Here is a 24,571-nt window from a genome sequence, read left to right on the forward strand (position 1 = left end):
ATTAAGTATCATTATTCTTAAATTTAAAATGCAGAAGCTGACATAGAAAACAAAACTTGCCCCAGATTACATAATTGGCACACAGATGGTAGACCCAGGATTTGATGCCCAGGTGTCCAGCAGCAGAATCTGCACTGTGAGCCCCTGTGCTGTAGGCAGAGCTGATCTCATCCTGTGATGATAAAGCTGATGTGGTTGGGGCCACATGTCCTGAGGTCCTCAGAAAAATGTTGATAAAACCTCCGTTCTCAAAGAACAGGCTAATTTTATTTAAATCTGCAAATAGTAAAAAAAAAGTTAAATCATATTTCTATTGCCTTTATTATTTACTTGCCTAATTACCATTGAACACACACATGCCATGAGAGCCACAAGAAGTACAGTTCTCTATCAGTGCAAATTTACTATGATCTGTAAGGCTCTTGGCTCTGGTCAGGGGGATTCTATGGCCATCTGCAATCTCCATCTATTGAAACAAGAGCTACGTGCAATTTCTCAAATCTCTCTCTTCTCCTCTGTCTTTAATTCCTGGGGCTAGACTTAGTGAGCTAAGTGGGGTTTGGTTGAGTCGTAAAGTCCTAAGTGACAAAGTATGCAGGGGGTTGAGAGACATAAAGATTATTATAAGAGGGAGAACAGGGGTAAAAAGTCACAGGTAAGAAAAAACTAACTAGAGTAGAGTGCCAGCCTACTCTGGGCACAGACATGCAGTCCCAAATCACAGTATCCAAGGAGTGTGGCTCACATGCATTGGATGAGCGGGGCCTCTGCATTGGCTACTTAGGAAGGGACGGCCTATGGGAATGACACCGCCAGGACTATTGCAGTGGAAAGGCTGTGTGGCTATAAAAAGTGGCCTTGCCAACAAAGCCTGGAGTCATATCTAAAAGGATAACTTTTACAGGACAACCAGAGCTCTTAGACAGATGCAGTTCTTGGCAGCAAATGAATGTCAAAGGCATGTTTCCAGCATAGTCCATTCAAGTAGACACAGGGAGATCCAAGAACTAGGCCAGTCTCCAAGTAGGAGGGGTATGGCAGCAGCTATGCAGGATTCAGAGCCAGCTTCCATTCCAATGAAGACCTGGGTGGGTCCCACCAGTGGGGAGAGAGTAAGGGCTGATGGTTTACTGTTCATGTATCTTCATCTCTCTGTTCATCCCAAACCAGACTATTTCCAGCCCAGTAACATTAGTGGTGACAAAGCTCCTGGTTAACCAGCAGGTCTGCCTCCCTTGGTTCTAGGGGCGGCTCAGGCATAGCCTTCCATAGAAGATTGCTGCTCTTGATAGGTGGCTAGGTCTGTCGTAGGCAATGGCAGGTTCTGCGGTATTTGTACTTGGAGCATGTGGCCACTTCAGGTGCCTCACAAGCATTTTGGAAAACCTGCCACATTAGCTACTTCTTGCCTCTTTGCCATCCAAACCCTGAGAGATAGATGACTCCTTTTCATCTGTCTCACCTGTCCTTTTGCTGCCACTTCTTTCAGTCGAAGAAACCAGCCCAGGACTTGATGATAATGAAGTGTTTCCTTGTAGAGTGTTTTCACACAGAACAATACCGGATACAGTGTGGTGGCTCAGATGATTGTGAATTCGTGAATGTAAAAGGTCCTCTTCTGGGGGCACCGGCCCAATGGTTTTCTGCTGCAAGATTTCCTTTGAGCAAGAAGCTATCACAATATATAGATAGGTTTTAAATATCTCAGCCATTTTCAGACAGGCTCTGGGTCCTCAGTACCTCCCATCTTAGCTCTGATTCTCAGGTTCCCCTTCACAACAGAGGGCTTCCAGTGAAACAAAAAAAATTGACAATAGAGGCCTTGTCAATGTAGAAATATTTAATTTAATTTTTAATTTTTAGTTATTGATTTGAAAGAGAGAAAGAGGAAGAGAGGGAGAGTGACATTGATTTTTGTTGTTCCACTTCTTGATGCATTCATTGGTTGATTCTCGTATGTGCCCTGGCTGGGGATTGAACCAACAACCTTGGAATATTGGGACAATGCTCTAACCAACTGATCTACCTCTCCAGGGCTTTATTGAATTTTAAAATGAAGCCATTATGACCTAAATACATGTGATCTTTGCTGTGCTTTCAAGTTGTTTGAATCTGAAAATTAAAAAAAAAAACCTTTCTGAGTTGATTGCATTGCAATCCTGTCTTATAAGAGTGAGCCTGCCACTCAATGTCCCTTCCAGCTCTGAGACTTTATGACTTTAACTGGGCCCTGGAATCAGATTTTTCACACAAGGCAAATATTTGAGATGCCAGAGTTTCTGGGGACAATAGGCCATTCCCCCCCACTGTTGAGTGAATGTTGGTTGTATTCTCACCCCCTAGTTCACGCTACTGCATGGACCATTGGGAAATTGACAGTTGAGGCCGGGATAATTCTATTAATCTCATGTTAGTTCTTCAACAGGCCTTTCTGTCTTCTTCTGTGGGACAAAATATATAACCAGCTATTTCAAATTTACAACTAGAAAGTTGAGGTTTTAGAGGCTGAATAACATTGCTACTCTATTTTATGATATAATTTCTGCCTAGAGAGGCAGAAATAAGAAAATAAAGGTAGAAATAATTGACAAGAAGGAGTAAAAAAGTTGACTCTCTTTTGTGTTAATTATGATGACTAATGCCATTAGCCCTGGATTTTAGGTTACCTAAGAGTTAAGCAAGTTACACTAGAATACAATTTGAAAGATGCAATAAATAAAACTGAGGCTTTCAAAGATATGCTGACCTCTGTTATGTGTAACATTAATTTGTATTTTAAAAATTGTAATTATGACATTTGTTTCTACTATAGACTTTCTAGTTTCCAAAGTTAACTTGACAGAAGCACTTTGTTTCCTTGACTTATTCCCCTGATGCTATGCTACCAGTTCAGGTGGTTCCCACAGAGGAATAGTTAATACCTTGAGCTGAGATTTCATGGGTCAATCACACGGACTTCCCTCAAGAGGGGTTTGAGCATGAATGGGAATGTGCCACATAACTCATCCAATTGCACTATAAAGACCAAAATCTCATTCCAAACCAAAACTATCAACAATTCTCTAAATACTGTGTAAATGAAAATGATACACAATTTGTAATAGGATTTCCTTAATTAAAATGCCTGGGTATAAATTAAATCCCACTTTGACTTCAACTGTTATTAATTATTGTTTAACCTAAGCATTATAAATTGCCATCTCTGAGTCTCAAGTTCTCCCTCTAAACTAGAAGTATGTATATCAAAGGATTGTTGTGAGCATTAAGTGGCAATACATACGTAAAGACCTTAGAAGAGTGTCTGACACATAAAAACCAATCAATTAATGTTAGCCATTTTTCCCTATTCTGCAGCAAAAAAGTCTTCCTCTCACTTAGGATGCTTTGAATACAGCAAAATGTCAAGCCTTTCCTTAGAGTTCCCTGATGGTGTTCCCCACACATCTCTGTGCTTCTGAGCCTCAAAATAACATTAGCATAAAAGTTTCACTTGCTCCTGGCTGGACCATGAGGACTTGGGAGGATTTCAGAGAGACTGGGGGATGTCTTCAAGCACTGTTACCAGATCTTTCTCGCCACATCTTCCTCTATGTCCCCAGAGAAACTGATTTCCACGGCAAAGAATCCTATTTCAGCCTGCGCTTCAGGGTCATCTCTGTATTAATCTCTTTTTATAATAAAATAAACAATTAGGTGAAAATTTCAGGATGCTAGAAGACCTAGAGAGTCCAAGGTTTATTATATAGCCCCCTTTCTGTAATTAAAACAGTATTATGATAATATTCAAGTGCTTCCACCAGGCTGAGGGATCACCCCTTTTTCCATATACAATAGTAACAGTTGTAATAGAGACCATGATAATGATAACAAATACTACCAAGTGCTTTCTCTGTGCAAGCACACTTCTGACAGGGAAGCTCACATCTTACATTCGCATTAACCGAGGTGACCAATTCCAATTCTTCCTGGTTTGCCTGGGACTTACGCAGTTTTAGCACCAAGAGGCTTGGTGACTCAAACCAACTTTCAGAAATAGATGCTGTTACTATTCCCCATTAAGTCACAGAGAATTTTTGTAAATTGCCCAAGGACATAAAGTGAGTAATTAGGACAGCCTAGCTCTAGAGTGTGTGCGCTTAGTCACCACCTTGGCACACACTGGACTTTGGATGGGGTGTCAGAGCCATTGGCCCTAGAATGGCTTCTGAGGGGAGGGTTTTTTGGTCTCTGTGCCAGGGCAGCATCCAAGATTTTCCACTAGCTGAAGGTGAGTGGGCAAACCTCACTCTTCAATAGCATAAACCCACAATCTGGTACAATTCTGAATAGTATTAGCATAAGAAATATACAACCAGTCACAGGGGCACCAAGAGACACTGCATTCCACTGAGTGTGACTGGGTGTCAGCCCTCACATGCACAATGTCTGGTACTCCTTCTTGGCTGACTCCACATCCTCTCCCCTTTGCTACCTGACTCTTAGTAAAACTACCTTTTCGTTTGGGCAAGATTTATTTCTCCAGCTGAGCCTTCTTATTCACTGAAATTTTATTCTCTATCATTACTTTTTACCTATTGTAAGATTACAAAATTTTACACTGCAAATCAGACATGCAGAGAAAATGAACCATTATTTTGTCTAGAACTCATCGTAAGCAACTAATCACAGGGTTGTGATGGGAGAAATTGTGAGTCCCGGTTTAAATTTAATGGCAACTGATCATTCGTGTAGTATGTTTAAGAAACAATTTGTCGTTTAGATGAAAATGTTTTCTTTTACCCTCTCCCATGCTTTATCTCCCAAAGGTGGCGTCTGGCAGCATAAGAAAGTGGGTTCTGATTCCTTGTGTGGGTAGAAGAGCATTGTGCCTGGGGGTGGGGACAAGGAGGGAGTGTCTTCTTATCTAAAGGATAGTGCCCTTTGCTTTTGGGACCACCCTCTTCCAGCTGAAGTCCAAGATGCTGTAACTTACCATCCAGGCACTGTGCGCATGGCAGGAGCTCTAGCTGGCCAACCTGACTTCACCTCAGCACCCACTGTGACCCCCGCTGGGACCAGCTTAGACTGTTCTCTCTGCAGTTCATTGTGCAGATCTTTTTTCACCCCCCTGGTGATTTCTGTGAATGGCTGTCCAGCAAGTACCTCAAATTCTCCCTCCTCTCCTCTCCATAACTGAAGCAAGGGTGACTCATGAGAGCTGAACCTGGGGCCTCGTTTTGCCTGGCTCTGCAATCTGTGCTGTTAACTGAGTGAGCTGCCCTGGGCTGGTACTGTGAGCCACCTGGGAATGGATCTCTTTCCTAAGGGTCACATTGCCCTCGGTGTTATTATAACTTACCTAATGTGCTCCCTCTTCCCCAAGTCCAAAGATGGGGAAGTCAGGACCCATTTCTAATGGCTTCACACTTATCGCTTTCCTTCTCTTTACAGTAACCCCTACCAGAACTGTAAACTTTTCTCTTTTACTTCTCCTGTGTTATATTCTTTTCTCTATAAACCTTAGAACTGGGTAGACCTGGCTGCCAACCCCTCCACACCACAGATCTATAATGCTAAGTCCTCCGGGCTCAGGGCTTGACAGACTAAAGGGAGATAAAGAAACTTGGACTATCCTTCCTCAAGGCAAAAGTTTTGCTTGCAACGCTATTTTCCTGCTGCATAATCCAACCCTGGTGTTTGAATTCTATCTTACCTTGGACCTTCTCCTTGTGCTCCTAAACGGCCTAAAGTTCAGCCCACCACCAGCTGCCCACCTGACTGCCAAGTAGATGGAGACTCAAGTGGATTAGGGCAAAAGTGGTGAATTCAGAAAGGCAAAAGGAGAAAAATATATTTGAAACTTTTAAAATATTAGCCCCAATTACAGGTAAGGTAAGTTAGTGAGACATTATTTAAATACCAACTTTTTCATTACTCTTAATTTTTTCTGTTTATGTTATACATGTAACATATGAATTTAATCCCATAAGGAGAGAATTACAATAATACAGAAGTATCTGAAGTAACAAGTGCCTGCTCCCCAAGCCCAGTCTCCCTTCTCAACCCAGAATAATGGTCGACCTACAGCCATACAGACCTTTCCCCCACGCCCTTATACAAATACGAGGTCTGTCCAGAAGGTATCCAACCAAGGTACCCAACATGCTGCATGAGCAAGCATGCCAGTCATCAGTTGCCCATAGCTGCAGCCTGCTGAAGAGTTTCCATAGTGGACTATTCAAGCTCAATGCAAAATTGATGCAGTGTGTTGATTTACTCTCTCAGTCATTTTGAACGTGACAACCACGCAGAACACAGGTTTATTCAATGACGTCTACTGCCCCCACTGACTAGTACAGTGAAGTTATCATTGTTCACACATGCATCTTCCAGTCCGCTCTCCTTGGGTGTCAGGTTAAATCAATGTCATGCAAACCATTCTTGTTATATTAACAATGGCTGGACCTTTTCCAGACAGACCTCGCATATGTGTTCATATTCCAATACATAATTTTGACTTGTTTTTCCAAAGAATAAGACACGGTGCACCTATGGTTTGCACATTTCTGAATATACAATTACCAAATTTCCCTCTGCTTTTCAGAATTTTATCTGCATTATTAAAGTAATCACTTGTAAAATAACTCGATGCCATTTTCTGATGACTCAAAACAAAAGCATCTGCACGCTTGTTTAACAACTGCCTGAAATTTTTGCCATGAACAGGAAAAGGAGCACACTGCTTTTGCTCGGGTGAGGATGCACGCATGTGTGTGATATGGCCGGGGGCCAACTGACTGCTCAGCAGGGACTGTGTATTTCTTAACCAATAATGTCATAAATAGTACTTAGTGAAAACAAGACAGTCTTTTTTCTCATTGCCCTCCTGACCTAATTGCTTCATCAAATAAGAAATTTGGTAGTTTTCCCTTAAGCACACATTGGTTCAACAACTCACATTTCTGGGAACCTACAGCAGAACGAAGCCCCAGAAATACCAAGGTGATTAAAGTGATGTCTACTCTCGAAAACTTGTTTGATACGATTTCTAAAAGTCATTTCAGAAAATCATTTTTGCTTCTGACCATCAATTATTTTTTACCTTGGAATTTCTTTTCTTCTGTTTCCTACATCAAAGTTAGGGAGATAATTTTTTTAAAACTCCTAAATTTCAATTCAAGAATGACCATACAATTTTAGTCTAAGACAAAAATGTGTTTTACAATTCATGTGGAATTAAAACTTAGTAAGTGGTTCGCACTGGCTTGTGATGCCTTCCTCCATTTTTCAGGCAAAATCAAAAATATTTTACTCCTGTTATGTTTTACCAGTAATAAAATATTTTAAAGGAAAAAAATATTTTAGGGCCATAAGCTTGTTCTACATTTTCCCCTAAATTGTAACTTACAGTTAACTTCAAAAACCTGTTTTATTTTACCTACTTTGGAAAAGATATCATCAGACAAATTACCAGTTTCATTTCCTCCTATTTTTTTTCTGTCTAATTTAGAATATTTGTACAGTTAAGTGGCAGCGTTATTTATTCATTCTGGGTCAGTATTTTGAATCCCATCAAAATCTTTGAAATGCATCAAAGAAGAATTAAATGGACAATGGAAGAAATGGCTTCAGTGATTCCTGTCTGGTCAGTGTGGAGCAGAAGCAGGAAATCTACCCTGACAGACCCTGTTGCCATCTGTCCCATGTGGAGTGCTGGGAGCAAATCCTGGGAGCCCTGGGCAAATACCCCGGCCTGCTCTGAGCAGTCATCACAGACACATTTCTTCATGTGCCTCAATAGCCCCTCATCAAATCACAGAATTTCAGAGCTAAGAAGTACATTCTAGTGTGGCAGTTCCTCAAAAGCATTAAATGTAGAATATGATCTGGCAATCCCACTTCCGAGAATATACCCCAAAAAACTGAAGTCAGAAACTGAAAGAGCTATTTGCATACCTATATTCATAGCAGCATTATTCACAAGAGCCAAAGGTAGAAACAACACAAATGTCCATGACAGATGGATGGATGGGTAAACAAAACGTGGTGTAGATGCACAATGGAAATACTCAGTCTCAAAGAGGGATGAGATTCTGATATATCCTACAACATAAATGAACCTTAAAGACACTATGCTGAGTGAAATAAGCCAGACACAAAAGATTAAATATTGTGTGATTCCACTTATCTGAGGCATTTAAGAGTGTTTAAATTCATTGATGGAAAATAGATTGACGGTTGCCAGGGGCTGGGGGAAGAGGGAACTTGAGAGTTATAATTTAATGTATACAGAGTTTCAGTTGGGGATGAGGAAAAAGTTTTGGAATGGATGGTGATGATTGCATAACAATTTGAATGTATTTAATACCACTGAACTGTATACCTAAAAATGGCTAAAACGATAAATTTTGTGTTATATTTATTTCAACCATAGTAAAAAAAATCCTTACTCTCATGGAGCTTACAATCTAAAGAGAAAAAGATAATATGCAAATAAAAATGTAAAATTTCAAAAAGTACATTCTAGGCCAGCTTTTACCCCACCCCATCTCACAAATAAGAAGCAAGAGGACCAAGAGAAAAGATAAGAGTCTACCCACCCAGGCCCTGGGTGTCTGACTCCTGGGCCGATAATGTTTCCAATGAACCACACTTCCTTTCTGAGGTGCTTCCATAACCTTCATGTTCTGATCCATACCTGGATTCCAATTCCAGCCCATTTGCTTCCTGGAATTTTGACACTGAGACTTCCTACTCCATAAAACAGGGAGAGCAAGACCTGCTTCACAAGGGTTCAACATAGTTTGTTACCCCTACACCTACAAACAAAGTAGAGTCATAAAATTAGCTCCCTTCCTGCTAAGTCCTCCAAATGCCTTCTTTGAATTTGTTGCTTCTTTACATGTTCAATGTGTGAATGCCTTCAATCTAGCACTTTCCACAAAATACTCCTGTTTGAACTGAAATTCAGTTTGGATGAGGAGAACAGCTCAGTTGAAACACCTAGGAATCAAGCCAGATACATTTATGTGACCTTATTTAGTGGGAGCAGTACTTTCACAGTGTCAGTTTGGTAAATAATTTTAAAAAAGAGCTCACATTCCTTTTTCCAAAAAATACAGCCAACTCTTTGATATTTCTACTAGCTATAAAAGAACCAAAGCTATATTCTATTTTTATTCTTGGAAGGCACTGATCTCTAAATAAAAAGTGTATGATAGCATAGATTGTATATAACTGACCACCCTATGAGATGAGTTGTGTGTCTTGGCTCCCAAGAAGAACGGTGTATTTCTCAGATCCTGTGTAAATAAGTAGAAAAATATACACAGTTACCCACTGATAGCAGAGCATCACAGGCCATGAAAGTTAACACTACAGCCCTCCCTTTACCAAATTCCACAGCTTTCTTCACCTGGAAGGCACTCTGAACCTACTCATTCTGGTTATTTCTTTTGGGCGCCAAACCCTCCCCTGCTTTCTCCTACCACATTTAAGGACAAAAGGAGCCAATTATTCCCATTTTCTGAAGGCCTGTAATGAGCTTCTCTTTCTAGACTTGCTATGGCTCTTTAGACATAACAAGGTTTTACCTATTACTGGGTTAGTGAATTTTGCTGACTATACAGTAATTGCATAAAAATTAATGCCTTGGGTTATATTTCTAGGGCTGAACAACTTATGTGGTCTTGTTAAAGATAGATCATTTATTTTGGATTGTCCATCCTGTCCTCACAGAAATTACGGGCATGTTTAAGTCCATTAGCCAATGTGACGGTGGAAGAGGTACTATCACGTTGTGAAAAACATAGGTCTTGTATTTTGATGAACTTGAGTCCAAATTCTGATTCTGTGTCTTACTTCATTAAGTGACTTGACTCTCTTGACCATTTAACCTCTTAATTGAAAATAGAGATAATAATAGAGAACTATGAGGATGAAATGATAATTATATAAAACTCCTAACAGAGTGAGTGGTATAAAAGTAAACACTAATATTAGTTATCCCACACATCAACACTCTCTAATATTGTAAGTAATTCACACACATATATTTAAACTAAAATCTTGTTTTTGATTGTGATTTTGCTTAATTAAGATTTCCACTAGAGTTTAAAAATATTATTATAACATTGTAACTCCTTTCTGAAACCTCGTGATTTAAGATTTTTTCTAATTTTAGAATATTTCCAAAATGTTCATTGGTATACTTTCTACATTTCTGATATTTGGGGGGTTTTTTTTAGCATTTTATAACCATGAAACAATATAGAAATATTTTTTTAACCAAGATCACATTATTGGCATCTGGAATACAACTAAAATATAAGTGTCCAAATTGAGAAAGAATGTTCACATTAATAAATAGCTGTATCTTTCATGATAGATATGATCATTTGGAGTATATAGATCAAAGTGAGATAAAATTTCAAAATCCAAGTTAATACTATATCATTACATCTCGTTTTCATGAGAATATCCTACTGTTTTCACCTTTATCACTCCCGAAGGAACCAGGAAGAGTGTAATAAAATATTATTATCATGTTTTGAAGGAAGCATCTCTATACCCAGTACCACAATGGTAGATGTTAAACACACAAAGATTTTTAAGAAACAGAGAGGAGAGAGGAAAGGCAGAGAGAGGGAAGAGAAGGGGACAGAAAGACAGGGCAGGAGGGGAATAAAGAGGTAGAGAGAGAGAAAGAGAAACTCTTCTATAGAGCACAGAGAAAAAAATCCTAACAGAAAGGGAGCCAGGCTTCTCGCTGTTGATGTGGGATTTATAGATAAGCAAGGCTAAAATTATCCACAAGGTAAAGAATTGAAGTCATCAGTATGAACTTCTGTTTAGCTTAATATAGGTACAGGTAGTTGCATATAAAAACATTCTACATATGTGTCCATACAAGTACTAGTGTACACGTATGATTTCCTGGCTCTGTTAGCTGAGAGGGCCAGGGAGCAGTGACACTGCAGTAGCAGCAGGCATACCTAGCGCCCAGATCTTGGTTTCCAGTACCACTCTCCAATAGAAGGAACCGGAACTCCTCGGAGAAACAGCTGATCCTAAGACAGAGTCAGGAAACATGCAAGAGGAGCCTGGGTCATTTTAAATCCAGGAAAAAGGAAATGGGTATTCAAAAAAAACCACCCCCACACACACAATGGTGGGGGCACATCAAATGGACACAGGAGCCAACTGAAAGAACCTCTGATGGCCAAAGCCAAAACAATGAGAGCAAAAAGAAATAAATGAAATAGAATTGAATGTTGTAATAAATGTCCCTAAGTGCATACTGATACAATAGTTGACTGAACAATTTGAATGAAATAACTGGAGGAGGAAGAGACCAATCTGTGCAGGAGAATTCCACATAATTTATGTAGCTATTCTGCCCTGGAGGAGGTGAAGTAAACTCCCCTCCCCACCATGTGGGCTGCACATGGTGACTTCCTGCCAAAGAGTACACTGGGCAAAGTTGGGGGGAAAGAGTAAGTTTAGAGTGGAGAAACAGGTAAACACTACCTCAGCTAAGTGATCAAGGTCAACACCAATAGTCATAAGTCATGTTAATGAAATGTACTCTTACATCTGTGGTTTTCCTCCCAAAACTCCATTATTTCATGGAAGGAAAATAATTTTATGTAGATACTGTGAATGATTATTCTCCCCTCTGATCTTCTCTCACTTCACATAAGTCTAAGAAAAAAAAACAACCCATTGGGTATCAATCGTACGAGTAAACCAAATCTTAATAACCCACATGTACTAATTTACTACCTGGAATTACCCTAAACACTCACACCTTGTGTGATTTTTTAGGGTGTCTCCTACACTTAAAATGCTTGTCTTCCTCACACTTTTTCTAAGTTCAAAATCGTGGTCATCTTTTAAGGTTCACCTCAGATAAGGTTCTCCTCCCCAACAAAACAAGCTGCTGGTTTCTCTGAGTGGTCATTATAGTGTGCCCCTCATTATCTCATGGACTTAAAAAATTTTTTCTATAAATGTTATTCCTTGATGTTTATAAACAATGTTGTTTATAGACATTTCTCCTATTGGGCTATAAGCTTCTTACAAGTAGGCTCCACATCATTGCCCTGCTTGCTCTCCCAGTTTCTGACATTCATTCATTTATTCAATAACCATTTATTGGTGCTTACCATTCACTACCATTAAATGAACAGGAGGGATAAAATTACAAAGAAAAAGTAACAACTAAATGTTAATACCATGGGGGAAACTTTTCAATCCAGGAAAGCTCTGGGAAAAAAATGGGAAGGAACATATTGATACAGGTCAGCTTTACTAAAAGTATTAACAGAAACCTTCTATCAGAGAACTGATTTATTTTTCCAGCCAGTGTGTATGCTTCTAAGTTAAAGGTTTCTCCTCTACCAGCTTGGCAATTTAATGTGATCTGGGACCCCTGTGGTTTGTGTATAGAAAGCTGGTCGACCAGGCTGAGTAAATAAATCAAAGCAATGTTCATCTTCAAAAGAAAACATGAGTGATCAGTAAGAATTCAGTGAAGGAAATAGACAAAACCTGTTCTTCATGGCAGGGGCCTTAGGTCCAGCTTGCAACTGACACACCACTGCATTTGGGTTCTTAGAAAAGAACTTTGCTTTGAAACTTTCTACTAAAGCAAAACATGTCGCTATCTTGATGTCTACATGCATTAGGTGTATTTCAACTACCATTTTTGTGTTGCTCTTGTGATATACTTGGTTTCTTATTTCTAGTAAGAAATAATTAGTATAGAATAATTTAAATTCCATTTTTCAGAGCATCAGTGCCAAAATATATTTTTCATTACCCTTGTCAAACAATTTCCGATAGGGTGTTTTTAAGTTGATACTATACTGCATTCTATTTCGATTTCCTTCTTTCCTTCCTTCCTTCCTTCCTTCCTTCCTTCCTTCCTTCCTTCCTTCCTTTCTTCCTTCCTTCCTTCCTTCCTCTTCTTCTTTCTTTTCTTTATTTCTCAGAGCCAGGCTTTCTGGTCTTTTCCACTGAACCTTCAAATTCTCTTTACATCTAGTCATCCATTCACCCCCAGAATGCAGGAATAATTTCTTATTTTAAACAAGGATATCAAATGGTCAACCCAACATTTGTTTAATTCCCCAAAACAATTAACTTCCTGAAAACTAGCTGTCTTTCATACCAAAGTCTCAGAGTCACAAGAAAGTGTTACCATTCTTAAGATTTCATTAGCCACTCTACTCGAAAGCTTCCAAACTCTTCCTGAAACGCCTGTTATGCCTTCACACGGGACCCCAATACGCAGTCAGGGACTGACTCTCCTCATTAGGGTCCCTATACACTTTTCATAAACTCTGATCCACTTCCATTTTTAACAGTAGGGCATACTGAATCTATTACTCTTCAAAATGTTTCATGTAAAATGGCATCTGAATTCCGAAACAAGAAATGCCTTATGAATTGTTAATAGGACGACAGATTCTAAGATCCCCGCTATGGTAGTGCCTAAAGCATCCCAACGTGGCATCAGCTTGGCCGAGTTCCCGTCCTGCCTCTGCCACGGATTAGGCAGCCTGCAGCAGCTTTTCCTGGATCCCTGAGCATCATTCATTCATCCTGATATTCTCTGTGGAGCAGGTATTGTGTGCCATGTACCAAGGTCACAGTGCTAAGCGAGGCAGTCAGAGTGGTTCACTAAAGTGACCCTCAAAAGGGCTAAGTCCCTTCAACTTTAAAACAAGAAATAATAATGTCCATCCTGTTGGATTTAAATAGTAAATGGCTCCTCCTACATAGAACTTCCCACCACTTCCGCTCTACTGCACCACCACCACCCCCCCACTTGCTTGTCCCTAAAGGATGATCTTATTAAGCTCCCCTACTGACGCTCTTCAAGAGGAAATGACCTTTTCAAATCCGACCAGACCAGTCCACACCTCTGGTCAGAGTTATTCTGGAAGCTGTCTGTGTGGCCCCTGCATACGTAAGTGAATAGTGTCCCTGGTTCATGACATGCCATCCACCATCTAAAAGATACTTGGGTTTCCTCCAGCCATTTGCTTATTCTTCCCAGATTTATCATTTCCAGGTGCCCAACCAGAAAGAAATGACACAGTATCTTCCGTTTGGTTAGAGAGAGATTTCTCTCTTCCACGTGAGTTTCCTTGGAGATTCCTCGTGCATTGTTAATTACCAAAAAAATGCATAAACAACTTTTAAAAGTGCATCTGCATTTAAATCTAAACTCCATGAAACGGAGCCACTCCAAAATACACTGTTGTTTGGAGATATTAGTTGACAGACTGAAAACTGAGGAGTGTATTTCTAAAAGTGTGTGTATGTTGAAGTATAAAGTGTAACTCAGAGAAGAATCGAATGTTCAACACTATGCGTATTTGTTTCTAGACTCTGTTAGAAGCTGTGTAGCCAAGTTGTTCTTCACCTGCTCTCTGAAGGGCCATTACTGCCTGTACAGTAAGTCCAGCTTCATTCTCATCAGCCCAGAACCTCAGCCATGGATCCAGATCATGTTTCTGTTTCAGCAGGTATGTATGATTTAAGTCCATCATGGCCCCTTAATGCATCATGCGGTATGAGTTTATAAGTATTTTTACTGAATTATCCTTTGACCAAGCTTGGTATGTTAGTAACAGCAATACATGCACATTTCATCACTAATTTTTAATAAGGACTATTTATAATTTAGAATATTTTCCTTTTAAAAAGCCCTGACTTACTAATCAGGAGGCCAACCCTATTAATATCTATTAAAAAAGAGAATGAAAGGGAATATACTTTTTGCTAAACAAATAACAAAAAAGCTTATTTGGGGGGAATGGCTTTCATTATGTAGAGCTAGACTTTATGTATAGTCTTCCAATCTCCAATTAATGTGTGTGTCAATACATCCTTTTTGACATTTTTTAAATACTGCTATTGCTACTTTTCCACAAAATATATGTATATAGGCAAAATTACATAACAAGGAGCTTTCAACTTAACAATAAAAGATTTGATGCAGATGGCTGTGGGGGAAGAGTATAAAGGGTCTAAATGGCAATAGGAAAAATATACAATAAAGATTAAAAATTTGCACAAATTTTCATGCAAACATTTTAGCAACAAAAGAGATTCTTATTTGAAAGTATTTCTCTTAAATGCATTAAATTTTTACATAAAATTTGTATATAGAGTATAAAGTGTTAGTAATAGATGACATCTTAGACATCATTTTTACAGATAAAACTGAAGGGCAGAATTCAGACCATCTGTCTCCTGATCTAGTTGCCTCTTCATTGTTGCAAATGTGTTAAAAAATAAAATAAAATGAGTGGATACAGGCTGGTAAGGGAAGATAGTGGGTGAGGAAACAGATTTCAAATGTTATAGGATGCTTAAAATTAGGCCAAGTGGTAAGATAGTTTATTTCCTTCTATGAATAAAATATTTTTAATATAGCCCGTACAAAAGTCACCAACCAGTTATATTTTTATATAACAGCTGAATATGTCATAAAATGGAATGATAGTAATTAAGAAAAGAGACAGCTTAGACATGCCTTAAGAGTGCCATCTTTTTCTATAAGACTTACTAATATCTTAGACAGAGTAACTCACATTTTGATGTGAATCAAATTGCACTGGAATACAAAAAAAAGAAAAAAAAGAAAACCAGCATTGATTTTTCTTTCATTTCTTAGAAGAATGGCCTTACTTTTTTTTTACTTACTTTACTTACAGTTTTCAAATAATTTTCATCAGTGATTTTGTACTTGGGTTGATCTTTGACTTTGTTCTGAACAGTTGTCAGTTTTCTGAAAACAGATCAGGGAAACTTGCTTGAATTTTTGCTCCTTTACCTTATTTTATTGACTTAATCTGTTTTTTTTTGTCTTTCTCTGTATGCAAAATCACCAAAAAGCATGTTTATACAGCTTTTCTCCTTTGCTCATTTTACTGTAATGATTCCTTTCTTTTCCACACTTTTAATATTGTATGGTCCGGATAAGCTTTGACTTCACACTATCAATAAAAGATGTGAATAAAAATCAAATTTTTGACCTGATCATTATAAACCCAACCTTGTATGCTGGGCCAGACACCTTCTCTGCCAATTTAACACATTCATGGAGCTCTCGAATTCACTCATTTCAGCTTAATTGCTCCTTTGGATAGGTGATTAATACAATCAGTCTCTGCTTTTCTTTAAATAGAAAAATCACATGCTTATAAGTTTCTGATAATAATCAAGAAATTCCAAGATGTGTCCACATTATGGTTGCATAATCAATTTAACTGTTACTGGCTCTTAGCCTTTTTTAATCTGTGGACCACTTACTCAGAGTATAAAATTCTTCACTTTTCCCCACTCTGTACAAAAAACAGCTCATCTTGATGATAATCATGATGTGTTTCTGGGAAAAATGTATTAATTTTTCTTTACTAAATAGGAACATTTCATATACAAACTACCAAGAGAGTCTCATAAGTCATGCTTGGATATCATTGTCATAGATAATAGTATATGACAAGCCAGCATCATTATTCTATCATGCCTTGATCTAAAAATATAATGCCCATTGTTTTATATGTATATAAATGATTCCCTTTGTTTTATTCCCTTTGTTTATGTTGTATGGTTTTTCAAATATATCTTATTGATTATGCTATTACAGTTGTCCTATTTTCCCCCTTTCACTCCCCTCTGCCCTGCACACCCCCTCCCACCCACATTCTCCCTCTTTAGCTCATGTCCATGGGTCGTACGTATAAGTTCTTTGGCTTCTACATTTCCTATACTATTCTTACCCTCCCCTTTTCTATTTTCTACCTACCATCTATGCTACTTATTCTCTGTACCTTTTCCCCCACTCTTCCCCTCCCACTCCCCCATTGATAACTCTTCATGTGATGTCCATTTCTGTAGTTCTGTTCCTGTTCTAGGTGTTTGCTTAGTTTGCTTTTGTTTTTGTTTTAAGTGTGATTGTGAATAGCTGTGAGTTTGTTGTCCTTTTACTGTTCATGTTTTTTATCTTTTTCTTAGATAAATCTCTTTAACATTTCATATAATAAGGGCTTGGTGATGAGGAAACTCCTTGAACTTGACTTTATTTGAGAAGCACTTTATCTGTCCTTCCATTGTAAATGAAAGCTTTGCTGGATAGAGCAATCTTGGATGTAGGTCTTTGGATTTCATAACTTGGAATACTTTCTTTCCAGCCCCATGTTGCCTGGAAGGTCTCTTTTGAGAAATCATCTGACAGTCTGATGGGAACCCCTTTGTAGGTTACTGTCTCCTTATCTCTTGCTGCTTCTAGAATTCTCTCCTTCATTTTAATCCTGGCTAATGTAATTATGATGTGCCTTGGTGTGTTCCTCCTTGGGTCCAACTTCTCTGGGACTCTCTGAGCTTCCTGGACTTTCTGGAAGTCTATTTCCTTTGCCAGATTGGGGAAGTTCTCCTCTATTATTTGTTCGAATAAGTTTTCCACTCATGACTGTTTCTTTTCCCCTTCTGTTACCCCTATAATTCAGATGTTGGAACATTTAAAGATGTTCTGGAGGTTCCTAAGCCTCTCCTCATTTTTTTGAATTCTTGTTTCTTCATTCTTTTCTGATTGGTTGTTTCATTCTTCTTTCTTATCCACTCCATTGATTTGAGTCCCAGTTTCCTTACCATTCTTTTCTGATTGGTTGTTTCATTCTTCTTTCTTATCCACTCCATTGATTTGAGTCCCAGTTTCCTTACCATCACTATCGATTCCCTGTACATTTTCCTTTATTTCACTTAGCATAGCCTTCAATTTTTCATCTTGTTTGTGACCAAATTCAACCAATTCTGTGAGCATCCTGATTACCAGTGTTTTGAATTGTGCATCTGATAGGTTGACTATCTCTTCATTGCTTAGTTGTATTTTTTTCTGGAGCTTTGATCTGTTCTTTCATTTGGGCCATTTTTTTTGTCTCAGTGTACCTGTTACATAGTCAAGGGCAGAGCCTTAGGTGTTCACCAGGGTGGGGCAACCCAGTATCTGGGTTGTGATGCTGCATATGGAAAAGGGGTCCAAGAGAGAACAGCTGTGCTTCCTTCGCTCTCTCCTGGGTTTCAACCACTTCCCCCTCTTCCCACAAGGAAAGTGGGCCCTTCTGGTGCTGATTCCCATGTGGGTGGGTTTGTATAAATTCTAGGACCCTGTGGGTCTCTCCAACAAACTCTACTGTGAGGCTGGGAGTTTCTCCCACTGTGGTCGCAACACCCCACAGGTGTTTTCAATCAGAGATTTGAGGCTTTATTTCCCTCACTTGGGCTCTGGGTTGCAACGTCTGTTCTGCTCCCCAGTTGCTCCGACCAGTTTATCTGCTCAGAAATGTGGGACTTCCCGGTCCACAATCTGCTGCCTCGCTGGGTTCCCCCACTGCTGCCTTGCCAGCCAGCTGCAGCCTTACGTGCTCTGCTCCACAACCCGCCACCTAACTGCGTCCGAAAGCCTTAACCTTGCCCGCCCCAGTTTTCCAGCCACTGCCTTGCCATGAGCCCTCTCCACCTGGCTGCCCAACTCTGCCCCTCTTACAGGTCTGAATGAATGTTCCTTCTTTAACTCCTTGGTTGCCAGTCTTTCATACAGTTCAATTTTCTGTCAGTTCTGGTTGGTTTTTGTTTTTTAAATTGTTGTCCTTCTTTTGGTTGTGTGAGGAGGTACAGTGTGTCTATCTACACCTCCATCTTGGCCAGAAGTTGAATATGTTCTATGTTTTTATAAAATTGTTCCCTTGACTTCAAATGCTTCTCACATTTTGAGGTATAACATCAGAACATGTAAGTGAATATTAAACACAGAATTGATTGGTAAATATACAAATACAATTTAAATCTTCCCTTGAAAATTTTATTTTTGTTCGCTTCAATGAAATATGTATAAATGTGATTTTCTTTACATTAATGATTCTATTATCTAAAACTTAGAATATCTTAAAGCTCTAGGAATATTCACTCATTATATATTTCAGGATTAAAAATGTTTCTATTTCCCACACATCCACTCACACTGTTCATGTTTGAGTATGTGCAAATGAACACTCAGTTGTTTAAGCTCCAGTGCTATGATCAACTCTGATATTTGTGCTTTGGATTTAATTTTATACCTTAATTCCCAGAGCTTTGAACAGTAAATATGAATATTTATATTAATCATTTTCCAATTAGAGAACATGCTTTGGAAATGCCAGAAGTAAATACTATGTGACAAAGGTTAGGCATATTGATAGAGATCAATATCCACTGCCTTGAAAATCTTTTTTTAATAATTTAAATGTTTCTGTTAAAAAAGGAAAAGCTTAAAGTGTATCATATGCTTGATCTTCAAGATGAATTTATTTGTTGTTCTGTTTAAATTTAAACCATGTTCAAGTTCAGACCAAGCCCAAATAGTACATTATAGTCAAACAATATTGTGGTGACAAGAGATAACATGTTTTTCTCATTAATGCCCTTTCAGAGCCTGTTTCCAGAGCCCCTGTCCATACAGAGTCGTTCTGTGCAATTTCTCAGCTCTCTGTGGGAGAAGACCCAGGCCGCCGGGGCTCACAGCTTTGAAACAGCCATGATGGAGTCCACATTTCCGCAGCAGAAGGTATGTGCCTCCTCCCCAGGAGATGTTATTTTAAACTAAAATTCATGATTGTCTTGAAACAGTTTGCCTTTTTCTCAGCAGTTCGATGTTTTCCTTCTTTCTCCTACCTTCTTCTTTATTACTTAAAAATATCACTTATTAAGTCATACAGTGGACCCAGGGTAGCATGAGATCAGTAGACAGGGTCACTGACTATTGTGACTTTGCTAAATCATGATTTGTTAAGTGTCATGCAGGGTGCCAGATGGTGAGCCCCCTTCAACAAAAGATCACAAGAGAAATTGGAATAGATACATTTATTACTCACAGGTCCTAGAGGAAGTACACAGCAGGCCTTGTGAGAAGCCACTCGAAGAGGTTAAGGGAAGGTGCAGACAGAGAGGGAGGTCGGACCTGGGGCACATGCCTTCATCTGAGTCTGTGGAGAGAGTGCTTTGGGCCAGATTGGCCAAGCTAAGGCCAGATTGGCCAATTCAAACCTAAAAGAGTGGAGTTTTCATTAAGCCCCACAAAAGTCTTATTAAATGGGCACCCAAGGTAAAGGGCCTGGGAAGCAGGGAAACCTTGATCGTGGGGCTGTTGGGGAAGTCACATCAGAAATTTATGTTTGCTTGTGACTCTGCAGGCTGTTGTTCGGGACACACACTTGCATTAGGGGGCTAGTGTCAGTTTAAGGCTCCCACAGGCTGCTCAGCCAAACAAAATGGAGGAGCTCAACTAAACTTTGACACTGCTGTTTGAAGTTCAAGTTCTGACATAATACAGCCCAATCAAAGCCACCCAAAAACTGTACACACAGTATGCAATAGAAAACATTTTACAAAAGAAGACCATGGACTGAAAGGGAAAGAGCAGCAGGGAACTGGGCTCCAAGCTTTTCAATGCTTCTCATTTCTTCCCTCTATACTTCCTCTCATCCCCTTTTCCTCTGCAGTCACCACAAAGCAAAAAAAAATGAAGATGAGCAGGAAGGACAGAGTATGGTCAGGGCAAAAGAGCTCTGCTGAGCCCGGCAATGATGATTGGAGGCACAGGGCATTTTAGGGGCATGGAAACAGGCATAACTCTCAGGACATAGTGGCCTGAGACCTCCTAAGCAGACCGGAAAGTTGAAGAGTTTCAGACTGTGGAACGACACCCATCCAGTCAACAGAGTGAAATTGAAAGTGAACGCACACTGGTGTGGTCAGCTTTGCATGTGAGGAAAGTCACAAGCCTGGGTATGGAGAGAAAGATGGGAGAAAACCTGACTGGAGAGAGGAAGACAACTTAGGAGGCTGTCACTGTAATCAAGTAAGAAGTGAATACCTGAACCAAAGCTCAAGCTGGAAGTTGTAGGAAGAAGACGATTCAAGAATTATTAAAGAAGTAGAATCAACAAGACTCGGTGCCTGATAAGGAAGATGAAAAACCAAGGATGATTCTAGGTGCCTCTCATGGCTAAATGGGTGATGGTACCATCCTGGAAAAGAGAGACCACAAAAGAAGCCTCTGTAGGGAAAGAAGATAAAGCATTCGGACACACATGTTTGGAGTCTGAGTTGTTTGTGTAGATAACCAGGTGGTGATGGTGGTGAAATGGACCTCAGGAAGACCAGGACTGGAGATGTGAATTCGGGGGACAAACAGCAGCACTTGACATCATGACAGTAGATTGCGTTACTCAGGGAGAACAGAATATGCATAATGAGGACAGAGGAAGATTATTGATCTCTACTTAGTAAATATCATCAGCTTCTCTACGTCCTTGTCGTACTCAAAATCTTGGTTATTCTTATTTTGCCTTCAAGAAAACCCAGAAAGAAGCATTGGATGCTTACCGAGCAAACCAGAGGTAACGAGCGTTCATGTTCAAGGTTATGAGAGTATATGATCGTGGTCTGGTCCTCGTTTTACTACTGAGAAGGGAACAAACATGCCAATATTAAGTAAGTTCAAAGTACAAATGAGTAGCAAATTGGCCAAAAACTGTTCTATTGTGAAACTAACTCAATATCTCTGAAGTGCTAAAGTCTTGTAAAAGGGTGGGAAATGGGTGTGATTAACCAGAAGTTTGTTTAGAGTAAGACATGTTCAACTGTTGCGTCACTACTTTTTGGTTTTGGTTTAAGGACTGGAAATGCAGTATTAAAAACTGAAGGAAACACCACAATTGCACCAATGCAAAGTAGAATGGAATTCTTTGTATATTTCACTCAAATTTTAAGCTGATACATCATGTTTACAGACAATTCCTCAAGTTCTTATAAATTTTTCATTGTGAACTGTATATTGACTAGAGGCAACTAGTAAGTTAAAAATCAGCAAGCCACTTTAAGTCCTAAGAGATTTAAAGACTTGGCAGACCAGTTTTGCGCATGCTTGTAAGTGTACTTATTCATATTTCTCCTATTTGAGACCAATAAATAGTCCTCTAGGGAAAAATTAACTGTAAAGCAAAATGTTTTCCAATTTTCAAAAGTTTCATAATTTGATTTAGTCATAAGTAACAGAAAAAGTCTTTACTGTCTGGAATGTACAATGTTTGGCAAAAGTCTCGGCCTAGGTATTTCCCAATCAGACTGATTCACTTCTATTTTTTATGAAGTGTTCTGCTCACTAAATTCAAAATTGCTGTGACAGTGGTCCAAAAACTACTTTAGTTTTTACTATGTGTACAGCATATACATACACTAGAGGCTGAAAATGATGAGCATTTGTGTATCCGCTGGTGTGATGGAGTGGATGCTGTAGCTAAGTGGATTCAGAAAGGGGGAAACTGCTGAGAAAATGGCTGAGTCTCTAGAACATAGTACTAGAAGGCTTGTTATTCTGCTACTTTTTAATAAAATTCTGGAATTTCAGAACTGAAAGTCAACAGTATGGTATTTATTAACTCACAGATAGCTTGGGCACAGGGATTGTACCATGTTTACTATTGTTGTTCCAGGGTCCCAGGGTGCCTGGCACATGGTAGGCACTCAATATATAATAGGTACCAACTGAATAAAGTGATGTTGTCATTTTCTAGATGTTAAAATTGGAAGCACAAAGACCTGTTGAATGTCACATAGTGAGTCAATAGCAGAGCTAGAGTACAAATTCAAGAACATATATAATTAACTACATATAAAACAAGTCCTTTAAAATAGACTAGTCAAGTCAGATGGATTAGGTGTAGAGAGCTGCTGCACAACATCACACCCATAGTCAGTGACGGTATAGCGTACACTTGAAAATTTGTTGAGAAGGTAGATCTTATGTTGTGTTCTTCCCATGGACAACAAGGTGGTGATTGCTGGGGAGATGGGTGGTGGAAGGGGACTAAATGGTAATGGAAAAAATACAATAAAGATTAAAAAGTGTTCTTCCCACAATAAAAAAATAAAGTTCAAATAAGTAAAATTTTTTAAACTACCAAAAGAAAACTCGATACCAAATCCTAGAGCTGACTTTGTTCGTATAAAAATAGTAAAAGCATTTTCTATCATTAGAAATTAGACAAGCTGATGCTCCAATATTCAACATTTTACCTAGTACAGAAAGTCAAAAAAGCAAATAAGAAAAATAAGAATTGAAAGAGGAAAAATGAGAGAGATACAGAAAGAGAGAAATTATTTGTAGACAATAGAATTATTTGTATATAAAATTCAAAAGAATCTAATGAAGATTTAGAGCTTATAAGGGTGATCTGTGAAGTTCATTGATATAAGATCAATATATAAAATCAATAATAAACCTAAATATGAATAATAACTATTAGAAAATGCAATGAAAACATATCACTTATAACAGCAACCAAATCGATAAGGAATAATATAAGAAAAGATGAGGAACTCTTCAATAGCTTGACAAACTAATCCTAAATTTAAGAATAACCCAAACAATTCTGAAAAAGAACGTAGAAGAGGAAATTTTTCTACTGGGAAAATAAAACTTACTCTAAAGCTGTGATAAGAGCGTGATTATTGCTGCAGGAATAAACTATAAAAAACAGAGTCCAGAAAGAGCCCCAGGCAGATATAGATGCTTCTTAGATAAAAAAGGAGGATTTCAAATCGGCAAGGAAAAAATAAAATATTTTTAAAATAGTATGAGGGCATGTGACTTTCCAAATTGAAAAAATAAAATTAGATTCTTCCCAGACACTATATAGGTATATTAACTCCAGATACATCAGAGGCCTAAATGTAGTCACCTTAGAACTAAAAAACCAAGGGCTGCCTTTATGACTTCAGGGTAAGAAAGTATTTCTTAAGACCTGACTGAGCAGAAACCATGAAGCAACATGAGCAGATCTGACTACATAAAAAGTTTAAATTTCTATGTGACAAAACACACCATAACAAAGTTCAAAGGCAAGTACAAGCTGTAAGAAGGCATTTGAAACATACATAACTCACAAAAATCTTCTGTAAATCAACACAGAAGACACAAACAAAGAGAAAACTCGGCAAAGAACATGAACAGAAAATTCACTGAACAGGACACTCAAATGGCCAAAAATGTAAGATGTTTAGACTCACTAAAAATTATTGAAATAATTTATTTAAATTTTTAAAAGTGATACACCATTTTACAATGATCAAACTGGTGAGAATAAAAAACTGTGGCAATGAAAGTCTTGCAAAGACATAAAAAAATGAGAATGTTTATACATAACAGATGAGACTAAAACATGTTTACCAACTTAGAAAAAAGTACTTAAGAAAAATATATGTAATAATTAAATCAGACACAAATATAAAAATATATATGTCATAACAATATATATAATCAAATTAGACAGCTAGCTCACAGTCAATGTAGGTGAGTAAGTAGCTTTCCAGAAGTCTCTCATTTAAAGCTTATTTTTAAAATGCTGAACCATACCCACAAAGGATTCCCCTATCTAGTTAATTAACAGATTCATTACCCGATGTATTTATCTCCTCTCCATGAAAACATTTAAGTTCTCTCTTAACAGAGCTTAAGCATTTTACAGAGATGCTC

At 38.5% G+C, this 24,571-nt stretch overlaps 1 protein-coding gene across 3 annotated transcripts in view; it reads left to right on the forward strand.

The window, feature by feature from the left end:
- VEPH1 (ventricular zone expressed PH domain containing 1) overlaps window positions 1-24,571 on the forward strand; it is a 193,155-nt gene that overhangs the window by 126,286 nt on the left and 42,298 nt on the right. For all 3 annotated transcript variants that reach the window (XM_037046664.1, XM_037046665.1, XM_037046666.1), the window contains exons 10-11: window positions 14,377-14,516; window positions 19,466-19,600. In XM_037046664.1, the coding sequence (XP_036902559.1) occupies window positions 14,377-14,516; window positions 19,466-19,600 (275 nt within the window). The remainder of the gene's footprint in view (window positions 1-14,376; window positions 14,517-19,465; window positions 19,601-24,571) is intronic.

This window comes from Sturnira hondurensis, unplaced genomic scaffold, assembly GCF_014824575.4.
Source record: "Sturnira hondurensis isolate 20B ecotype Veracruz unplaced genomic scaffold, ASM1482457v3 Scaffold0005279, whole genome shotgun sequence".
Classification (NCBI taxonomy): Eukaryota; Metazoa; Chordata; class Mammalia; order Chiroptera; family Phyllostomidae; genus Sturnira; species Sturnira hondurensis.